The sequence below is a fragment of the Amblyraja radiata genome, chromosome 13 (genome assembly GCF_010909765.2).
Source record: "Amblyraja radiata isolate CabotCenter1 chromosome 13, sAmbRad1.1.pri, whole genome shotgun sequence".
Taxonomy (NCBI): Eukaryota; Metazoa; Chordata; class Chondrichthyes; order Rajiformes; family Rajidae; genus Amblyraja; species Amblyraja radiata.
Window position 1 is genome coordinate 11541584 of NC_045968.1, and position 20386 is coordinate 11561969.

Here is a 20386-nt window from a genome sequence, read left to right on the forward strand (position 1 = left end):
CGTTTTGTGTCTATCTTCGGTTGAAACCAGCATCTGCAGTTCCGCCCCACATAAAATTGTTCGAGGAATCGGCAGCAATGGTGCCAAAGTGGAAATGGTTGAGAGGTCCAAGTCCCTTGGTCTAAATAAATATCACCAATGACGCAACACTGTAATTGTTGATTTTTTTTTAACCTCGCTATTCATTTAAAATAACTAACACAGATTTAGCGATTTTAAAGAAAAGACATAACTCAACAGATGCGATGGACCGCGTTTCCTACAGTCTGGTAGATTCAGCAGATTCTTTCAAGTTTATGATTTTGCCAAGGTTTTTCCGGACTCGATCCCATTTGATGTTGTAGTATTTCTGGGTTGGCGCGCTGGTCTCTTCTTCAGTCTCCGGGAGAATCTCCTCAACCCTGCGTTATATAAAAAAAGGTTCAGATGCAAGATACACACTTGAGACGGATTATGAATTGGATAATAACGTTGAAAAGTAATTTTCTGAATACCCGATATACCACTTGTCATCGTCGAAGCCCAGCGATGATCCTGGAATTCCGGAGCGGACCTTCAGAAATGCTGGCACTCGCTGCTCCAGAAGCAGGATAATGGCTGCAAACTGATTAGTTATAGTTTTAGTTTAGTTCAGAGATACAGCGCGGAAGCAGGCCCTTCGGCCCACCGAGTCCGCGCCGGCCAGCGATCACCCTGCATTCTAATGCTATCCCACACACACACACACACACACACACAGACACACACACACACACACACACACAGACACACACAGACACACACACACACAGACACACTAGGGAAAATCTAAAACAATACCAAGCCAATTAACCCACTAACCAGCACGTCTTTGGAGTGAGGGAGGAAACCGATGCACCCAGAGAAAACACACGCAGATCACGGGTACAAGCTCCGTACAGATAGCACCCGCAGTCAGGGTCGAACACGGGTCTCTGGTGCTGTGAGGCAGCAACTCTACCGCTGCGACACCGTGTTACGATCAATTCTCAGGAGCTAGTTGTCGACTTCTGGAAGCAATGTGGAAAACCATGTGCCCCAATCAGCATCGATGGCCCCCATCGCAGAAGCGTCCACGTCGCGGGGCTGGAAACTGGAAGTATCCCGAGCTAATTCTGCTACCAACATCATCTATTGCAACAAGTGATGGCTCCCACTGATTGGCGCCGGAAGCTTGCGTCCTTGCGTCGAGGTCAACATTTGTAACATGGAAGATGGACACGAAAAAATAAATCAGCATCAATGGTGCCAGAGTGGAAATGGTTGAGGGCCTCAAGTTCCTTGGCATTAATACTTCCAATGATCTATCATGGACCATCCACACTATCGCTATTGCCAAGAAGGCAGAACAACGCCTCGACTTCCTCAGGAGACTGGGAAACATGGGCATGTCCTGCTCAATCAGGATTGCTCAAGGCTATATCCAGTAGCAGAGATGAGGGGGAACTTACTGGAGGGGTTATGTTTGATTTTCAGAAGCCTTCTAATAATAGAAACATAGAAAATAGGTGCAGGAGTAGGCCAGTCGGCCCTTCGAGCCAGCACCGCCATTCATAATGATCATCCAGAATCAGTACCCCGTTCCTGCTTTCTCCCCATATCCCTTCATTCCTTTAGCCCCAAGAGCAAAATCTAACTCTCTCTTGAATGACCCACACAAGAGGATGGAGAATAAGATTAGAATACATTGAAAGACACAGAGTGCTGGAGTAACTCAGCGGGTCAGGCAACATCTCTGGAGAAAAAGGATAGGTGACGTTACGGGTCGGGACCCTTCTTCAACCTGAAGGTGGGGGGGGGAGAAAAGACCAGGAATGATCAGGGCCAGACACAAGTGGTCATTATGGGCCAGAGAAGGTGTGGAGAAACAATGTGGAGCAACTGGGGTACTGGTAAAAACGACAAAGGTGGAGGAAGGGGGCAAAGAGGGAGGGGTTCATTCCACTAGATTGTAAGATATCCAAGCAAAATATGACAAATACATTTCCAACAGATAATCCTCCTTACATTTTCACCACCTCCAACGGGATCCAACCATTGGCCACATCTTCCCATCTCCTCCCGTCTGCTTTCCGCAGAGACCGCTCCCTCCGTAACTCCCTGGTCAATTCGTCCCTTCCCACCCGAACCACCCCCTCCCCTGGTACTTTCCCTTGCAACCGCAGGAAATGCTACACTTGTCGCTTTACCTCCCCCCTTGACTCCATCCAAGGACCCAAGCAGCCGTTCCAGGCGAGACAGAGGTTCACCTGCACCTCCTCCAACCTCATCTATTGCATCCGCTGCTCTAGGTGTCAGCTGCTCTACATCAGTGAGACCAAGCGCAGGCTTGGCGATCGCTTCGCCCAACACCTCCGCTCGGTTTGCACTAACCAACCTGATCTCCCGGTGGCTCAGCACTTCAACTCCCCCTCCCATTCTGAATCCGACCTTTCTGTCCTGGGCCTCCTCCAGAATGAGTCCCACCGTAAATTGGAGGAGCAGCACCTCATATTTCGCTTGGGTAGTTTACACCCCAGCGGTATGAACATTGACTTCTCCAATTTCAGGTGGTCCTTGCTTACTCCCTCCTTCCCCTCCCCAGCTCTCCCACAGCCCACTGTCTCTGCCTCTTCCTTTCTTCTTGTTTGGCCGAAGGGCCTGTTTCAAACCTGTATCTCTCCATGACTTGGAGTGAGGGAGGAAACCGTAGATCTTGAGAAAACCCACACAGGTCACGGGCAGAACGTACAAACTCCGTACAGACAGCACCCGTAGTCAAGATCGAACCAGGGTCTCTGGTGCTGTAATGCAGCAACTCTATCGCTGAGCCACCGTGCCATCTCTTATTTTACAGGCTGCAAATTTAGAGAATTAGAGGAGTTTTGTTTTGTTTTTTAAAGCAGAAGTTGGAAGGTGCCTGGAATACACCGGCAGGGGAGGTGGGTGAAGCAGATACTGTGGCAATGAATACGGGGCATTTAAGGGCCTGCCCACTTCCACAACCTAATTCACGACCTCTGCCGAGTTTGCCCTTGACTCATACTCGCAGCATAACGAGGTCGTAGGAGGTCGTAGGTCCTCATGGCATCAAGTAGGTCGTGCGTTTCTCTAGCGTGATGAAAAATGTCCACAAGTAAAAAAGGTTGTGAAAGTGGGACAGGCCCTTTTGGAAGACACTTGAACAGACAGGGAATAGAGGGATCGGGACCATTTGCAGGCAGATGAGGTCGTGCATCAGGGCCAGTTGATATGATGGTCGGTATAGGCATGGTGGGCTGAAGGGCCTGCACCTGTGCTCTATAGTTCCATGTGTAGGAAGGAACTGCAGATGGTGGTTTAAATCGAAGATAGACACAAAATGCTGGAGGAACTCAGCGGGACAGGCAGCATCTCTGAGAGAAGCTTCCCTTCTGAGTTACTCCTGCATTTTTGTGTCTATCTTCTGTATAGTTTCATGTTCTGTGGTGGGATTTAAGCGTACGTCAATGGTCCAGAACTCTGCCTGCCTGCCTAATACGGTTTGCATTACCTTGGTGTCAAATAATTTAAAAAACTGCCAAAGATAGATGCTTCCAAACAGTGAAGTGGTGCTAACTCACTATGGAGTACTTACCTGGTCAATTAATTTTGTCCTGACCCAAAACTTGGCCTGTCCATGCTTTTCACCCAGAGAGTTGTGAATCTATGGAATTCTACGGCACAGCAGGCAGTGGAGGCCAAATTCACCGGATGTTTTCAGGAGAGAGTTGGAAATAGCTCTTAGGGCTAATGGAGTCAAGGGATATATTGGGAGAAAGCAGGAACGGGGTACTGATTGTGGATTATCAGCCATGATCATATTGAATGGTGGCGCTGGCTCGAAGGGCGAATGACCTACTCCTGCAGCTATTTTCTATGTTTCTAAGCATTTACAACCCAGCGGTATGAACGTTGAATTCTCTAATTTTAGATAACTTACACAAAGGTTCCCCACCTCCCGTTTCTCCATTGAACGTCCATTAGCCAGTTCCACAGTTCACAACAATGTATCCGTCTTGGCATCACACCATCCCTGGCCAACAATTGGCCTATCGGGGAACCTCCCTGCCTAATGTCATCTGATTCCGGCCCTGATTTGTCCTGGTCTTCTTCTTGCTTCCAGTTCCTCCCCCCTACAATCAGTCTGAAGAAGGGTCCCGACCTGAAACATCACCTATCCATGTTCCCCAGAGATGCTGCCTGACCCGCTGAGTTACTCCAGCATTTTGGGACTTTTCTTGCAAACCAGCGTCCAACATTCATTGTCTCTACTTAACGTCGGGTTCATGAATGACAGGAGCAGAATTGGTCCATTCGGCCCATCAAGTCCACTCCGCCATTCAACCATGGCTGATCTATCTCTCCCTCCCTACCCCATTCTCCTGCCTTCTCCCCATAACCCCTGACACCCGTACTAATTAAGTCGATGGCTTTGTTTTATCTGCTGCATCCCAGGAAGAGTGTTTTAAGATAAAGTTGTACCTGGACTTTCCACAGTAGCTCGGCCTCTGAGATTATTCTCCAGTACGAGTCATCCATCATGGCTATCAGCAAATTTAACAGCAGAAGATAGACAAAGAGCATGTACAGGATATAGATGACGAAGACATTGCTTGGTGTTGGCTTATCGTAAGGAAGAGGGATATCCAATAATCCCATCATCAGTTCAAATGTAGTACGCAGCGTCATTGAAAAGTTTCTAAAATAAGGATAATCGGCCAAATCCAGAGTGAGAAACAGAATGTAAAAAGCTGTAAGAAAGAAAGAAAGAAAACTCAACTTAATTTGAGAAAATATAGAGACTTTAATCAAAATATACTGGGCTTGCAGGTTCTGCAGAGGAGCAGCAGAGGACACAGACCTTCATGGCCAGATCAAGATCCCTGCACTTACACCAACGGGAACTTGAAAATGGCGCCAAACTGTACTGTATCTGGGATGCGTATCTAAGTGCGTATGTACAGTGATACTTCTACTGAGATGAATACAAAAATGAATTTCATACCATACATAGAAACATGGAAACATAGAAAATAGGTGCAGGAGTAGGCCATTCGGCCCTTCGAGCCTGCACCGCCATGGCTGATCATCCAACTCAGTATCCTGTACCTGCCCTCTCTCCATACCCCCTGATCCCTTTAGCCACAAGGGCCACATCTAACGCCCTCTTAAATACAGCCAATGAACAGGCCTCAACTACCTTCTGTGGCAGAGAATTCCAGAGATTCACCACTCTCTGTGTGAAAAATGGTTCCCCCCTCAATCTTCTAAATTCTAGCGAGTACAAACCGAGTCTATCCAGTCTTTCTTCATATGAAAGTCCTGACATCCCAGGAATCAGTCTGGTGAACCTTCTCTATACTCCCTCTATGGCAATATACAATAAAGTACCATGCCTATGAAAGTGGTTTTGTTTACTTTCAGGCAACTGAACCATCCAAACACCAACTAGAGAGCAGCCCTGAACTACCATCGACATCACTGGAGACCCACGGGCTATCTTGCACCGGACTTTACTGGACTTACCTTTATCGTGTATCTGTACACTGTGGACAGCTTTATTGGCGTCTTCTGTCGGCTGGATAGCACTCGACGAAAACGCTTTTCACTGTACCTCAGGACACGTGACAATAATTAACTCAACTCAACTTCTAACTCAACTTTTAATAAAGAGTTTAAATTATTATTGTAAAGCAAGGTTTACAGAGCACAAATCGGATGCATATGGTCATAAGGTCACAAGTGATAGGAGCAGAACTTAGCCATTCGGCCCATCAAGTCTACTCTGCCATTCTATCATGGCTGATCTATCTAACCCCATTCACCTGCCTTCTCCCCATAACCCCGGACAGCCATACTAATCAAGAATCTATCTATCTCTGCCTCAAAAATATCCATTGACTTGACCTCCACAGGCAAAGAATTCCACAAATTCGCCACCCACTGACTACAGAAATTCCTCCTCACCTTCTTCTTAAAGGAACGTCCTTTAATTCTGAGGCTGTGACCTCTCGCCCTTGACTCTCCCACTCGTGAAAACATCTAGTGGCAACTAGTGGATGCAAAATGTTATCAACCTTCCCTTCTCTCCAGAGATGCTGCCTGTCCCGCTGAGTTACTCCATCATTTTGTATCTATCTCCGGTGTAAACCAGCATCTGCAGTCCCTTCCCACACGTCATTACTTTTAAGTTACACATCACATCACCTTGCTGAGATCAGCAGAATTTATTAACAAATATTTTACAGGCAGATAAGAACATGATGTACAACCCGTCAAATTACCTAAAATACCGATGATGATGATGATGATGATGATGATGATGATGATGATATTTTAATATTTGGAGCAGTATAAGGGTAAAGGAATTTTAAATTCATGGTGCTATATAAAATTTGTCTGCTGGATTGTGCAATATAATGTGCAATATTTCTACTATCTATTTATTTATTTTATTCATTGATTGTGCTGGTAATATGAGAGTTAATGGTTGATTGTGTTTTTGTTCTTTTAAATCTTTTTATCCTGGGCCTTCTATTGTATACCACTGAAGGAGATGCACTGACATTTTGTTGTACAGTTGCTGTGTAATTGACAATAAACGTATTCTAATTCTAATTCTAAAAAATAGTTTAAGTAGTCTGAACATGAAAAACACATTAAATCTTAAAACTGAAAGTATAAATAATACCATGCTGTAAAATTGACGAACTGCAAACATTAGCGTGGCATTTACCATAATCGTGCATGGAATATGTCCATGAATCAATACAATTAATATGGTTTATCAAAGCAATTCCTAAGTAGATTGACGAGGGAATCATTTCACATCTCTCGCGAAGAATTTTACTTTTACTCCAGCAGTAGATCAGCCTTTCAATACGTTGTTTCATTTCAATCAGTTTAAACGAGATATTTGGTTATTTAGATGAATTACGTACCGAAGGTGAATCCAATGATGCAGATGAACACCAGACAACCCCAATGCATAAGATCTCCAAATAATATCTGTGAGGAAATGAACATCCACAAATGTGATGCTCAGGCATAATGATACAAATTTACAGCTGAAATTTGATATATTTCTCTCAATATTCAAGATGACCCAACATTCAACAGTAATAGACTAATGGTCAAGAATGAGTATGTAAACAGGCATTCGGCCCACAGAGTCCGCACCGAACAGCGATCCTAAGGGCCTGTCCCACTTAGGCGATGTTTTAGGCGACTACAGGCGACTAGGCTGTCGCCACACGGTTGCCGGGGTGTCGCCTGTATGGTCGTGAGTCGTCTCCTCTGTCGCCCAAAGAGTCGTAGCGTCTTTCTGGTCGACGCTGGATTTTCAACATGTTGAACATTTTTCTGAGACAGTCGGTGACCGTGGGTTTGACGCCAGTGAGCGTAGCTTGACTTCTCCTGACGTAGGTGCTGTGGTAGTTGTCGCCAGGTGACCAAGTTTGTCGCCGGTGCCGACTTCAGTTTTTTTTTGTTAAAGTAGTGATTCTATTTCAAATTTTATGTCGAGGGGGGGGGGGGTCCAGTCGGCGTTTTTTCAGCGACCTGCTACGACTATGACAGTCGCCGGCAGGCACCTAAAAATAGCCTAAATAGTACTTTCCTAATAGTAAAGGACGAATATGTAAACAGGCCCTTCGACCCACTGAGTGCGCCGAATCAGCGATCCCATATATTAGCACTACCCTACACATGGGGATAACTTACTATTTTTACCGGTCAATTAACCCACAAACCTCTGTGTATTTGGAATGTGGGAGGAAACCTGATTCCTCATGATCAGGATTGAACCCGGGTCTCTGTAGATCAATCACTATTGCTGATTTGATCCATGTCTGGCTTTGCTGTTGTTCACCCGATCCGAAATCCAGTTCAAGTTTTTACTATACCCTCTGGTGGTGTGTGTCTAAAGGGCCTGGCACACTTGGCCATCAGTTGCGCCTCGTTTACATGTCAAAAATAGGTCGACACGTCGTTACGCACGAAGTCGCACGCAAATCACATGCCGTCTGGTGCGCGTGATGTCATTAGAATACCCTGCGGTGCGCGGCGATGTATGGTTACGCACGTGACATAACCATGCGTCACCACGCGATACACATGAGACGTCGGGACGTCAGCGTACGTACACAATTCGTCAGCATGCGTACGCGATACGTCACGCAGGTGGCGCGCCAGGATTTCGTGCAGCACGAAATCCAGGAGCGCCGCGCGATAGCACCCGCAACTCCACACTCGTCCACGCCTCTCCATGCGCCCATCACGCGCTACCCACATGCTGCCCATGCATCACAACGCGACAACCACATTTTTTGGACGTTACCTATTCCTTCGCTCCATAGATGCTGCCTCACCCACTGAGTTTCTCCAGCATTTTTATCCACCTTCGATCTTTCCAGCACCTGCAGTTCTTTCTTAAACAGTGTTATTCTACAGTCTCTGGCGCCGCAAGGCAGCAACTCTACCGCTGCTCCATTATATCGTACTGTTGATTCATCAGTGAACTCTAGTCAGAGTTAATGATCCCAGACCATTTCCTTACCTTTTGAATCAAAATGGAAAATTTCCCAAGTGTTTTAAAGCCTCTGGCAAAATAGATTGTGTTGCACCATCCAATGATCAGAGCAAAGGACATCGGAAAAGCTTCCTCATCTTCAGAAAGGAGTCTCATGACAACTGCCGCGATAATCAGGAGTGAGTAGCAGATCCTGGGACAATAAGACAATTAGTAAACGTCTGTTAAAAATTAAATAAAAACATAAAAAATAGGTGCAGGAGGAGGCCATTCGGCCCTTCGAGCCAGCGCCACCATTCATTGTGACCATGCTGATCGTCCCAAATCAATAACCCGTGCCTGCCTTCTCCCCATATCCCTTGATTCTACTAGGCCATAGAGCTCTATCTAACTCTCTCTTAAATCCATCCAGTGACTTGGCCTCCACTGCCCTCTGTGGCAGGGAATTCCACAAATTCACAACTCTCTGGGTGAAAAAGTATTTTCTCACCTCAGTCTTAAATGGCCTCCCCTTTATTCGCCCAACATTGGGAACATTATTCCTGCATCTAGCTTGTCCAGTCCTTTTATAATTTTATATGTTCCTATAAGATCCAAATGTGACGCAAAGTCCTGGAGGAACTCGACTGGTCAGGCAGCATCTCTGGAGAACATGGATAAGTTTCATATTCGTGTATCTCTCTAATTCTCGCACCTCCCACAACCTCCCACAACCAACAATGGGCCATTAGTACAACCATATATCTGTGGCCTCCGTTTGCTCTGGTATTTTATTTAATTCACGTGTTTAATAGATAATGTTTTATTATTAATGTTTAATGTTTTATGTGTCATTCCTAACTGTAACTGTATGTCGTTGACACTTGCGGGCGGAGCACCAAGGCAAATTCCTTGTATGTGAATACTTGGCCAATAACCTCATTCATTCATTCATTCATTCATTCATTCATTCATTGTGGGCTCCACCCTTCCTGAGGTCATCTGTTGCCGGCCCTGATTTGTTCTGGCCTTTTCTCACCTAGTCATAAGGTCGTAAGGTCATAAGGGATAGGGGCAGAATTAGGCCATTCAGCCCATCAAGTCCAATCCGCCATTCAATCATGGCTGATCTGTCTCTCCCTCCTAACCCCATTCTCCTGCCTTCTTCCTAGTCTGGCAGGGTTGAGCAGTGAAAATATGGAGCATTTTTAATTTCAGTTTAGGTTAGAGATATGGCATGGAAACAGGCCCTTCGGTCCGTGCCGACTAGCGACCCCCGCACATTAAATCTATCCTACACACACTAGGGACAATTTACACATACACCAAGCCAATTAACCTACAAACCTGTACGTCTTTGGGGTGTGGGAGGAAACCGAAGATCTCTGAGAAATCCCATGCGGTCACAGGGAGAAGGTACAAACTATGTACAGACAAGCACCCGTAGTCGGGATCGAACCTGGGTCTCCGGTGCTGCAAGCGCTGTAAGGCAGGAACTCTACCGCTGCGCCACCGTGCCGCCCACAAATAATTCATTTAAAACTGAAAGCATTTAGATGGGCACGTTAGTGTGCGGGGAATGGAGGGGTATAGACCGCATGTGGGCAGAGGAGTCCAGTTTAAGAAGGGTCTCGACTCCAAACATCGCCTATCAAACAAAGTGTGTACAGAAACAGCCCACTGAGACCATGCACAAGAGTCTGACGAAGGGTCTCGACCCAAAACGTCGCCTATTCCTTTTCTCCAGAGATGCTGCCCGACCCACTGAGTTACTCCAACACTGTGTGACTATTATATTTTTGTAAAACCACCATCTGCAGTTCCTTGTGTCCACATACCTAGGGTATGTGTTTCCTTTTGAGATCAGTTTAACTTGGCAAGAATTCCAGCACGGACATTTTGGGCTGAGGGGACCTGTTCCTGTGCAATATTCTTCTACGTTCTAATATTTTCCAACAAAACGACACCAAGAGTAAAGAGACCAAAAGAATGATGATGTTCTTACAATAATAATGGATAAGGACCTCCATTGGATGTGTTCGCCAAGTAATTTTTAAGTCCTATCTTGGATAAATACATCAGCTGAAACAAAGGTGATAGTTTCATTATATACACGCTCAATGCAACCACAGGAGAATCGGTCGGTCCCTATTTTGGGTTATTTTGATAGAGTTCTGAGGTAATATATCTACTCACCTCACTGATGAGTATTATTAAAGCCCCGACAACAGTTATAAGTTCACCCAGAAGTCTCAGGTAGTCTTCCTTTGTTTGATAGGATTCCTAAAATAATCAGAAGGTCATAGTCATTGGGTCTTACCACGTGGAAACAGGCCCTTTGGCCTGACTTGCTAGTCCCACCCGCCTGTGTTTGGCCCTTATCCCTCTAAACTTGTCCTATCCATGTACCTGTCTAAATGTTTCTCAAACGTCGCAATTGTACCTGCCTCGACCACCTCCTCCAGCAGCTCGTTCCACACACCTACCACCAACCTCTGGGTGAAAAAGTTACCCCTCAGGTTCCAACTAAATCTCTCCTCCCTCACCTTCAACCTATGTCCTCTGGTCCTCGATTCCCCCGACTCTGGGCAAGAGGATCTGTGAGTCTACCCGATCCATTCCTCTCATGATTTTATGCACCTCTATAAGATCACCCCTCAGCCTACTGCGCTCTGAGGAATAGAGTCCCAGCCTGCTCAAACTCTCCCTTCAGCTCAGGGCCTAGAGTCCTGACGACATCCTCATAAATGTTTTTTTTTTTTTTAAATTGATTATGGTTTTGTAGAACTATTTCCCAGCACAACATACAAACATAAAATAGCAAACTACCGAACATGAATTGAACATGAATAAGATTTTCAACAACAGAAATACACTCAATATCATCGCCCATATCCCTCGTTTCCCTTTCCCCCGACTCTCGACCCGAAATGCCAACTATTCCTATTCTCCGTTGATGCCGCCTGAACCGCTGAGTTGCTCCAGGTTTTTGTGTGTCCTTCTTCACTGAGTGACCATGTCAACTTAAAATACAATACTATAGAACTTTATTTATCCCAGGAGGGAAATTGGTCCGTCAACAGTCCTAAAACACAACCTGGGAGCCATTTATGTTTATTGTTGGCATATCATATTATTTTGCTTACATGTATCTTCTAGTATCATTCTGGATGCGCAGGGTGGTGTATATGTAAGGGCAGAGGGGACAGGAAGGGGCAGGTACAGGGAGAGAGTGCATACAGGTCTCACCAGACCAGGGACAGAGCAGCCAGCGACAACTTGCATGCAGAATTAGGAATGTTCATCTCTTTGTTTGTACAGCTACTTCAATAAACAACCAACTAAACTGGAACTAACGACTGGAAGATCTGTTCCGTTGGGTCTGCGTAAGATCATTCTACTGTACCTGTGCATTGATGGCAACTGGGAAAATTCGCCATTACACACCAACAAGGTCCACTTACCATGTAATTAAAGCGACAAGTGGAAAGTCCGGGACTGGGGATGTGCAAAGATTTGGGGAGTGGGAAGGGGAGTCGGTCTATCCCACGACAGAAGGGGCAGGAGTTGCACAGTTTTATTGGCCACAGGGAAAGATGATCTCCTGTGGCGTTCTGTGCTGTATCTTGGTGGGACCAGTCTGTTGCTGAAGGTGCTCCTCCGGGAGCTAACTAGACCATGCAAGGACACTTGTCAACTGTATACTGATCGATAAATTAACAAGAGCATATTGGCAATGATTTGTTATAGTTTGGGTTCACACAGATAAGCTTGCATACAAATTATCTTTCTTTTATCTGTGTTTCTGATGTATATAATGAGCTGCCACTGGGAGGCGTTGCACGAAGGAGGTATGATATGTAGGCCCCCTTCGGTCATGACTGACCATGGGTGATGCATCCTAGTTGTTGGCTGCTTGCTCCAAACCTCGGCTAGAGCAGCAGGTGATGTGTGATCCGATGCAAACCTGGGCAATTTCATATGGAGAACAGGCTGTTGCCCATGCAGCACGTCCCCCCCTCTACACATCACTGATCGATCCAAAGGAACAGCAAGGCCGTTACAGTTGCCGTCGCAGGAGCTGCCAGAGCGAGGTTGTAGACAACGACGAACTGCCTTAGGGGCTCCGACTCCGGATTTTCTTGAGGTTTACTCCTGGAGCCTTTTCCATGACTGGATATGGCCACAAGGCAGTGGAGGTTTTAAATCAGAGTTTTCCCTCTCCTAGATGGTCTGCCTTCCCAGGCTGACGAGCCCCATCTGCCCGAGACTCGTGGGGGCGGGAGCGCCTACGTTCCCGTGCAGGTCTATAGCACCTGCCCACTGCAGGTACGATAACAACATTTAAAATACATTTGGGCAGATGTAAAGGTTAAGAGGGGTGTGGGCAAATGGAGCATGAAGGTTGAAGGTGGCCGGGCAGGGGAGGAGAGGGTCGACGGTTCGCTGGGCGATCTGGCTGCAGGCGACGGCTGCAACGGGCCGCTATGGTCAGCTGTGGCCGGGACTTTGGAAAATGGTGCCAAAACCTGGTGACTCCTGCAGATGTTTAGTTTAGTTTGGAGATACAGCGTGGAAACAGGCCCTACAGCCCCTCGCGGACCAGCGATCCCCCCTGTACATTAACACTACCCTACACACACTAGGGCCAATTTTACATTTACACCAAGCCGATTGACCCGCACAGCTGCACATTTTTGGAGTGTGGGAGGAGGCCGGAGCACCTGGAGGAAAACCCACCAGGTCACGAGTAGAACGTACAAACAGCACCCGTAGTCGGGATCGAACCCAGCTCTCTGGCGCTGTCAGCCTTGCAAGGCACTGACTCTACCGCTGCACCGCCCTTGACATCTGTAGGAATTAAGTGCAGATGCTGGTTTACACCGAAGATGGACACAAAAATCTGCACCTTGGTACAGGTGGCAATGACCTAAAACTGAACTGATACTATAACTGAACTTCCACCACAAATATTGGCTTGGAGATCCTTGGTACTTAATTAGACTTACCACTAAAGTCTTCTGGATTTTAATAACATGTTCGCCAAACTGTCCTTGAGGAACTGGTTTCAATGGTCGGTGCAAGCTTGCGGCGGTGAATACCATGATGTACAGACTATAGGAAACCATCCACATGAAGAAATACTTGTTCGCAAATGAAATCCATTTCTGTTGCACCAGCTCCTTCACTGGTTTGGTTTCGATGAATTTGTGAACCTACAAAAAAAAAGACAACCATCTGATCGTTTTTATAATGAATTAAAAAGTTTGAAATGTCGGAGGTTTCATGATGAGCTATGAAGAAAAGATTAATGTGTCAGAAGTGATCATTGAGCTGAACAGCCTCTCGCCTCCTGCTTTGGTTGATGGAAAGATGCATGGCGTGGAGACAGGCCCTTCGGCCCACCAAGTCCATGCCAGCCATCGATCGCCCATGCACCCTAGTTCTGTTATCCCACTTTCTCATCATCAAAGGTCAAAGGGTCACAAGTGATAGGAGCGGAATTGGGCCACTCGGCCCCTTCAGGTCTACTCCACCATTCAATCATGGCCGATCTACCTTTCCCTCTCAACCCCATTCTCCTGCCTTCTCCCCACAACCCCTGACACCAAGACCCCAGGCAGCTGGATATGTGTGGAATGGAGGAATGTGGATCATTTGCAGGTGGATGAGATTAGTTTAAATTGACAACCACGTTCCACACAGACACAGTGGCCAAAAGGACCTGTTCCTATGCTGCACCCCTTCATGTTCCGTGCACATCTCATTATGTTTTACAATACCAGGTTAAGATTCAGGTTTTTGAATTAGAATTTCATCTACACTTCACGTTGCCCCGGCAAGGCCAGCAGCATAATCAAGAACGAGTCTCGCCCTGGCCACTCCCTCTTCTCCCCTCTCCCATCAGGCAAGAGGTACAGAAGTGTGAAAACACACACCTCCAGGTTCAGGGCCATTTCTCTAACTTCAAGTAACCCCGGCATTCCCTCTCTCTCCATCCCTCCCCCACAAAATCACACCAGCTTCTCGTTCTCACCTAGCAAACAGCTAACAATGGCCTGTTTCCTTTATCAACATCACTTTTTTGCATATCTTTCATTCATTTGTTCTACATCTCTCTATATCACCGTCCATATCTCTCGTTTCCCTTTCCCGACTCTAGTCTGAAGAAGGGTTTTGACCCGAAACGTCACCCATTCCTTCTCTCCAAAGATGCTGCCTGCCCCGCTGAGTTACTCCAGCATTTTGTGTCTATCTACAGTTTATTCCCGGCTGTTATCAGGCAACTGAAGCATCCTATCAACAACTAGAGAGCAGTCCTGACCTACCGTCTGCCCCATTGGAGACCCTCGGACTATCATTAATCAAACATTACTAGACTTTATCATGCACTAAGTATTATACCCTTTAACTGTGGAATTATCTGCTTCAGAGGGCGGTGGAGACCGGTTCTCTGGATACTTTCAAGAGAGAGCTAGATAGGCCTCTTAAAGATAGCGGAGTCAGGGGATATGGGGAGAAGGCAGGAACGGGGTACTGATTGGCGATTGGTCCTAGACTCTCCCCTTAATGGAAACATCCTCTCCACATCCGCTCTATCCAGGCCTTTCACTATTCCAGCATTAATAACTCCAGCAATTTGTGTCTATCTTTGCTATTAAACAAATATTCACTCTCTTCACATGTGTACTCTGTAAAGTTAACAATCCCCTACTTCAGTAGCTCAGCAATCTATATATTACTAAATCTCTGATCTTGACCGCTTTTGGCCTACTGTGCTGCGATTTCCGACAGAACGCCGCCACCTACGGCCGTCATTTTTGGCCACCTCGCCCAGAGCCCCCCTCCGCCTTACGGGTGCGGAGGATTTTTCCCACCTGCTGGAGGGAGGGGGAGGGACTATAAAACCAGGAAGTTGTGTGCCTCACTCACTCTCTGCAAGATGGATGAAGCCAAGGGTCACGTCTCTCTGAGCTCTGAATGACACTGAACAAATGTCTACACAACTGTGAGTACCCTTAATGTGGTTTGAAAATGAAAATATGGTTTGTTTGAAGTAAAAAGGCACTGCCTGCAAATGGTTGTTTGGATGCTTTGGCTTGAAGTTGAAAGGCACTACTTACTGCAAATGGTGGCATGCAGTTGAAAGGCACTACTTACTGCAAACGGTGGCTTGGGTGCTTTGGCTTGAAGTTGAAATGCACTATTTACTGCAAATGGTGGTTTGGGAGCTTTGGTTTAAAGTTCAAAATGCACTACTTACTGCAAATGGTGGCTTGGGAGCTTTGGCTTGAAGTTTAAAAAAATCACCATTCTCACTGCTGCACCTGCTGGAGGGAGGGGGAGGGACTATAAAACCAGGAAGTGGTGTGCCTCACTCACTCTCTGCAAGATGGATGAAGCCAAGGTTCATGTCTCTCTGAGCTCTGAATGACTGAACAAATGTCTACACAACTGTGAGTACCCTTAATGTGGTTTGAAAATGAAAATATGTTTTTTTTAAATAAAAAGGCACTGCCTGCAAATGGTTGTTTTGGGTACTTTGGCTTGAAGTTGAAAGGCACTACTTACTGCAAATGGTGGCTTGGGAGCTTTGGTTTAAAGTTGAATGGGACTACCTACTCCAAATGGTGGCTTGGGAGCTTTTGCTTGAAGTTGAAAGGCACTACTTACTGCACATGGTGGCTTGGGTGCTTTGGCTTGAAGTTGAAAGGCACTACATACTGCAAATGATGGCTTGGATGCTTTGGCTTGAAGTTGAAAGGCACTACTTACTGCAAATGGTGGTGGGTGATTTGGCTTGAGGTTGAAAGGCACTACTTACTGCAAGTGGTGGCAAGTAGTTGAAAGGCACTACTTACTGCAAATGGTGGCTTGGGTGCTTTGGCTTGAAGTTGAAAGGCACTACTTACTGCAAATGGTGGCTTGGGTGCTTTGGCTTGAAGAAAGTCACTACTTACTGCAAATGGTGGCTTGGGTGCTTTGCTTGAAGTTGAAAGGCACTACTTACTGCAAATGGTGGCTTGAGTGCTTTGCTTGAAGTTGAAAGGCACTACTTACTGCAAATGGTGGCCTAGGTGCTTTGCTTGAAGTTGAAAGGCACTACTTACTGCAAATGGTGGCTTGGGTGCTTTGGCTTGAAGTTGAAAGGCACTACTTACTGCAAATGATGGATTGGGTGATTTGGCTTGAAGTTGAAAGGCACTTCTTACTGCAAATGGTGGCTTGGGTGGTTTGGCTTGAAGTAAAAATGCATTATTTACAGCAAATGGTGGCTTGGGAGCTTTGGTTTAAAGTTCAAAAGGCAATACTTACTGCAAATGGTGGCTTGGGTGCTTTGGCTTGAAGTTGAAAGTCACTACTTACTGCAAACGGTGGCTTGGGTGCTTTGCTTGAAGTTGAAAGGCACTACTTACTGCAAATGGTGGCTTGGGTGATTTGGCTTGAAGTTGAAAGGCACTTCTTACTGCAAATTGTGGCTTGGGTGATTTAACTTGAAGTTGAAAGGCACTACTTACTGCAAATGGTGGCATGAGGTTGAAAGGCACTATTTACTGCAAATGGTGGCTTGGGAGCTTTGGCTTGAAGTTTATATGGTTTTAAAAAATCACCATTCTCTCTGCTGCCCCTGCTGGAGGGAGGGGGAGGGACTATAAAACCAGGAAGTGGTGTGCCTCACTCACTCTCTGCAAGATGGATGAAGCCAAGGGTCACGTCTCTCTGAGCTCTGAATAACACTGAACAAATGTCTACACAACTGAGTACCCTTAATGTGGTTTGAAAATGAAAATATGGTTTGTTTGAAGTGAAAAGGCACTGCCTGCAAATGGTTGTTTGGGTGCTTTGGCTTGAAGTTGAAAGGCATTACTTACTGCAAATGGTGGCTTGGGTGCTTTGGCTTGAAATTGAAAGGCACTACTTACTGCAAATGGTGGCTTAGGTGCTTTGGCTTGAGGTTGAAAGGCACTACTTACTGCAAATGGCGGCTTGGGTGCTTTGGCTTGAAGTTAAAAGGCATTACTGCAAATGCACTTACTTCCTGTTTGCACTGTATATTGATTTTAGATAAAACGCTACACTTACGGCTGTGATTTTTGGCCATCTTACTCAGTCCCCCCTCCGCTGAGCAGTTGCAGAGAATTCTTCCCATCAATGAAAAATAAAAGTGTTATTAGTGTTTAAAAAACATTGAGAATCTCTCTCCTGTCAATCACGCCCTGAAAGCCACACCTTTTCCGGTAGGAGGGGGAGGGGTTATTAAACCCGGAAGTGTGGGGGTGGCTCAGTCTCTGCATGATGGGGAGGGAGAGGTCATGACTCTGTCTGAGCTGTGAATCAACTGAACACACTGAATGTCTACTGAACTGTGAGTTTGGTGTTTTTTGTGGTTTTATGGTGGTTTCACCCTGCATGAAATGGTATGAAGCTGCATTTGAATTTGGTGGCCTTGGACCCTGCTTGAAGTGGAATAAAACTGCACTGAATTTGGTGGCCTTGCACCCTGCTGAAAGTGGTATGAAACTGCACTTGTATTTGGTGGCCTTGGATCCAGCTTGAAGTGGTATGAAACTGCACTTGAATTCGGTGACCTTGCACCCTGCTTGAAATGGTAGGAACATGTATTTGAATTTGGTGGACTTGCACCCTGCTTGAAATGGAATTTCAAGGAATAGTCATGAGTCAACTGCCAAGCCCACCAGCCGTGAGTGAGCTGCCAGCAGATCAGGCTTGAGGAACTGAGCTGCCACCCCAAGAACCCATACCAGCACTCCAGAAAGCCTCCCCACTGGCCACCAATATTGGAATTGGTGGAGAGGTGGAATATTGCGTCGGGGGACCAGCCCTCCCGTGTGAACATGGGACCCAACGGGTCCCACTTAGTCTAGTTTCATTATAGTTTCTTCAAAATTTATTTTTAACTATTAAATGTTTTATCTTAGTCAGTTTAGTTTATTGTCACGTTTACTGAGGTAAAAATGAAAAGCTATTTTGTTGCGTGCTATCCAGACAGTGGAAATGTACAGATACAGGACAATAGACAATAGGTGCAGGAGTAGGCCATTCGGCCCTCGAGCCAGCACCGCCATTCAATGTGATCATGGCTGTGCATTAGCATACAATAGCGTACATTACCCGGAGATAATTGTCCATGTGATTGCCTAAAACAGCCTAATCAGATCTATTGATTACCTTGGTGTCCCTGCTTTTGGTTATGATGTCCAGAACTGATTTTTGATCTTCCCAGGTATCAATGCTCGTGAGGTCATAAGTACAGTAAGAAATTGTTCCCATGCGCCAGTACGTTTTCTTCTGTTTTTCAACCAAATAGTTGAACATCTACAAATGAAAATTCAATTAATACATTAAAACGTATGTTACATTGAATACATCTAAGACTTTTAAGGAGAGATTTGATTTAAACTCCCTCTGGCAAATATGCCATCTAAAACCATTGTTCAAGCCTATGAATAACGGCTGCCCTAAATGCAATATGTTAGATCATTGATTGATTGATTCTTTATTTAGTTTGGTTTAGGGATACAGCATGGAAACAGGCCCTTCGGCCCACCGAGTCCTCACTGACCAGCAATCCCTGCACACAAGGAATAATTTACATTAAAGGGCCTGTCCCACTTTCATGACCTAATTCACGACATCTGCCGAGTTTGCACTTGACAAAGGTAGATCGTAGGAGGTCGTGATGCTAGTCGTAGGTGCTCGTGGCATCAAGTAGGTCGGAGCGTTTTTTCAACATGATGAAAAATGTCCATGAGTAAGAAAGGTTGTGAATTAGGTCATGAAAGTGGGACAGGCCCTTTATACCAAGCCAATTAACCTACAAACCTGTACGTCTTTGGAGTGTGGGAGTGAACCGAAGATCTCGGAGAAAACCCACGCAGGTCACGGGGAAAACGTAAAAAAAATCTGTACAGGGAAGTACCCGTAGGCAGGATTGAACCCGGGTCTCTGGCGCTGTAAGGCAGTAGCTCGACCACTGCGCCATCATGCCGTCCTTGTTTGGAAGCTACATCATGGAAATAGGCCCATTGCAGGCAGCATCTCTAAACCTTCTTCCCAGCTGTTATCAGGCAAATGAACCATCCTATCAACAACTAGAGAGCGGTCCTGAGCTACTATCGACCTCATTGGAGACCCTCGGACTATCTTTAATCGGACTTAACTGGACTTTATCTTGCACTAAATGTTTATTCCCTTTATCATGTATCTGTACACTGTGAATGGCTCGATTGTAATTGTTCATGTATAGTATTTCCGCTAACTGGTTAGCCCGCAATTAAAAAGCTTTTCACTGCACCTCGGTACACGTGACAACAAACGGAACTCAAACTCAAACAAAAACTAAAATACACTGATGAATGTGGGCTTGAATCAACTCGCCTCTAACGAGAAACCCAATGCATGCAATTATTGATCAGTCGCCCGTCGATAAGGAGCGGTTTCGATAAGGGGAAGATTTTATTCACAAAAACCATGATCATGCATGAATGCAAACATTTACCTCCATATGTCCCTCAGCGACTGCGAGCTTGAGTGGAGTGTAGCCATCGTTGTTTGTGATGCAGTCGAGGCTTGGCTGTTGCTTCTCAGTCACCAAGGACATAATGAGTTCGTACATAGAATATATGTGGCTTGCTTCCACTTGTAGAACCAGCAAATGGAGAACTGTATTGCCTGGTCAAAAGAACTTGGAGTCCTCATCAAATAAAAGCAGCATACAGTAAAACTCTGGCATTGACGGCCCTCTCAGTTTCAGTTCAGTTTAGTTTATTGTCACGTGTCCCAAGGTACAGTGTAAAGCTTTTTGTTGCCCACTGTCCAGTCAGCAGAAAGACAATA

At 45.8% G+C, this 20386-nt stretch overlaps 1 protein-coding gene across 1 annotated transcript in view; it reads right to left on the reverse strand.

Moving 5' to 3' along the window:
• LOC116979609 (transient receptor potential cation channel subfamily V member 6-like) overlaps nucleotides 1–20386 on the reverse strand; it is a 28148-nt gene continuing 7762 nt past the window's right edge. Inside the window, exons 6-15 of the mRNA XM_033031206.1 lie at nucleotides 20049–20221; nucleotides 18719–18865; nucleotides 13537–13743; nucleotides 10724–10810; nucleotides 10533–10609; nucleotides 8576–8741; nucleotides 6960–7026; nucleotides 4501–4769; nucleotides 495–604; nucleotides 1–401 (exon numbers count right to left, since the gene is read on the reverse strand). Of these exons, the coding sequence (XP_032887097.1) occupies nucleotides 260–401; nucleotides 495–604; nucleotides 4501–4769; nucleotides 6960–7026; nucleotides 8576–8741; nucleotides 10533–10609; nucleotides 10724–10810; nucleotides 13537–13743; nucleotides 18719–18865; nucleotides 20049–20221 (1445 nt within the window). The 3' untranslated portion in view covers nucleotides 1–259. The remainder of the gene's footprint in view (nucleotides 402–494; nucleotides 605–4500; nucleotides 4770–6959; nucleotides 7027–8575; nucleotides 8742–10532; nucleotides 10610–10723; nucleotides 10811–13536; nucleotides 13744–18718; nucleotides 18866–20048; nucleotides 20222–20386) is intronic.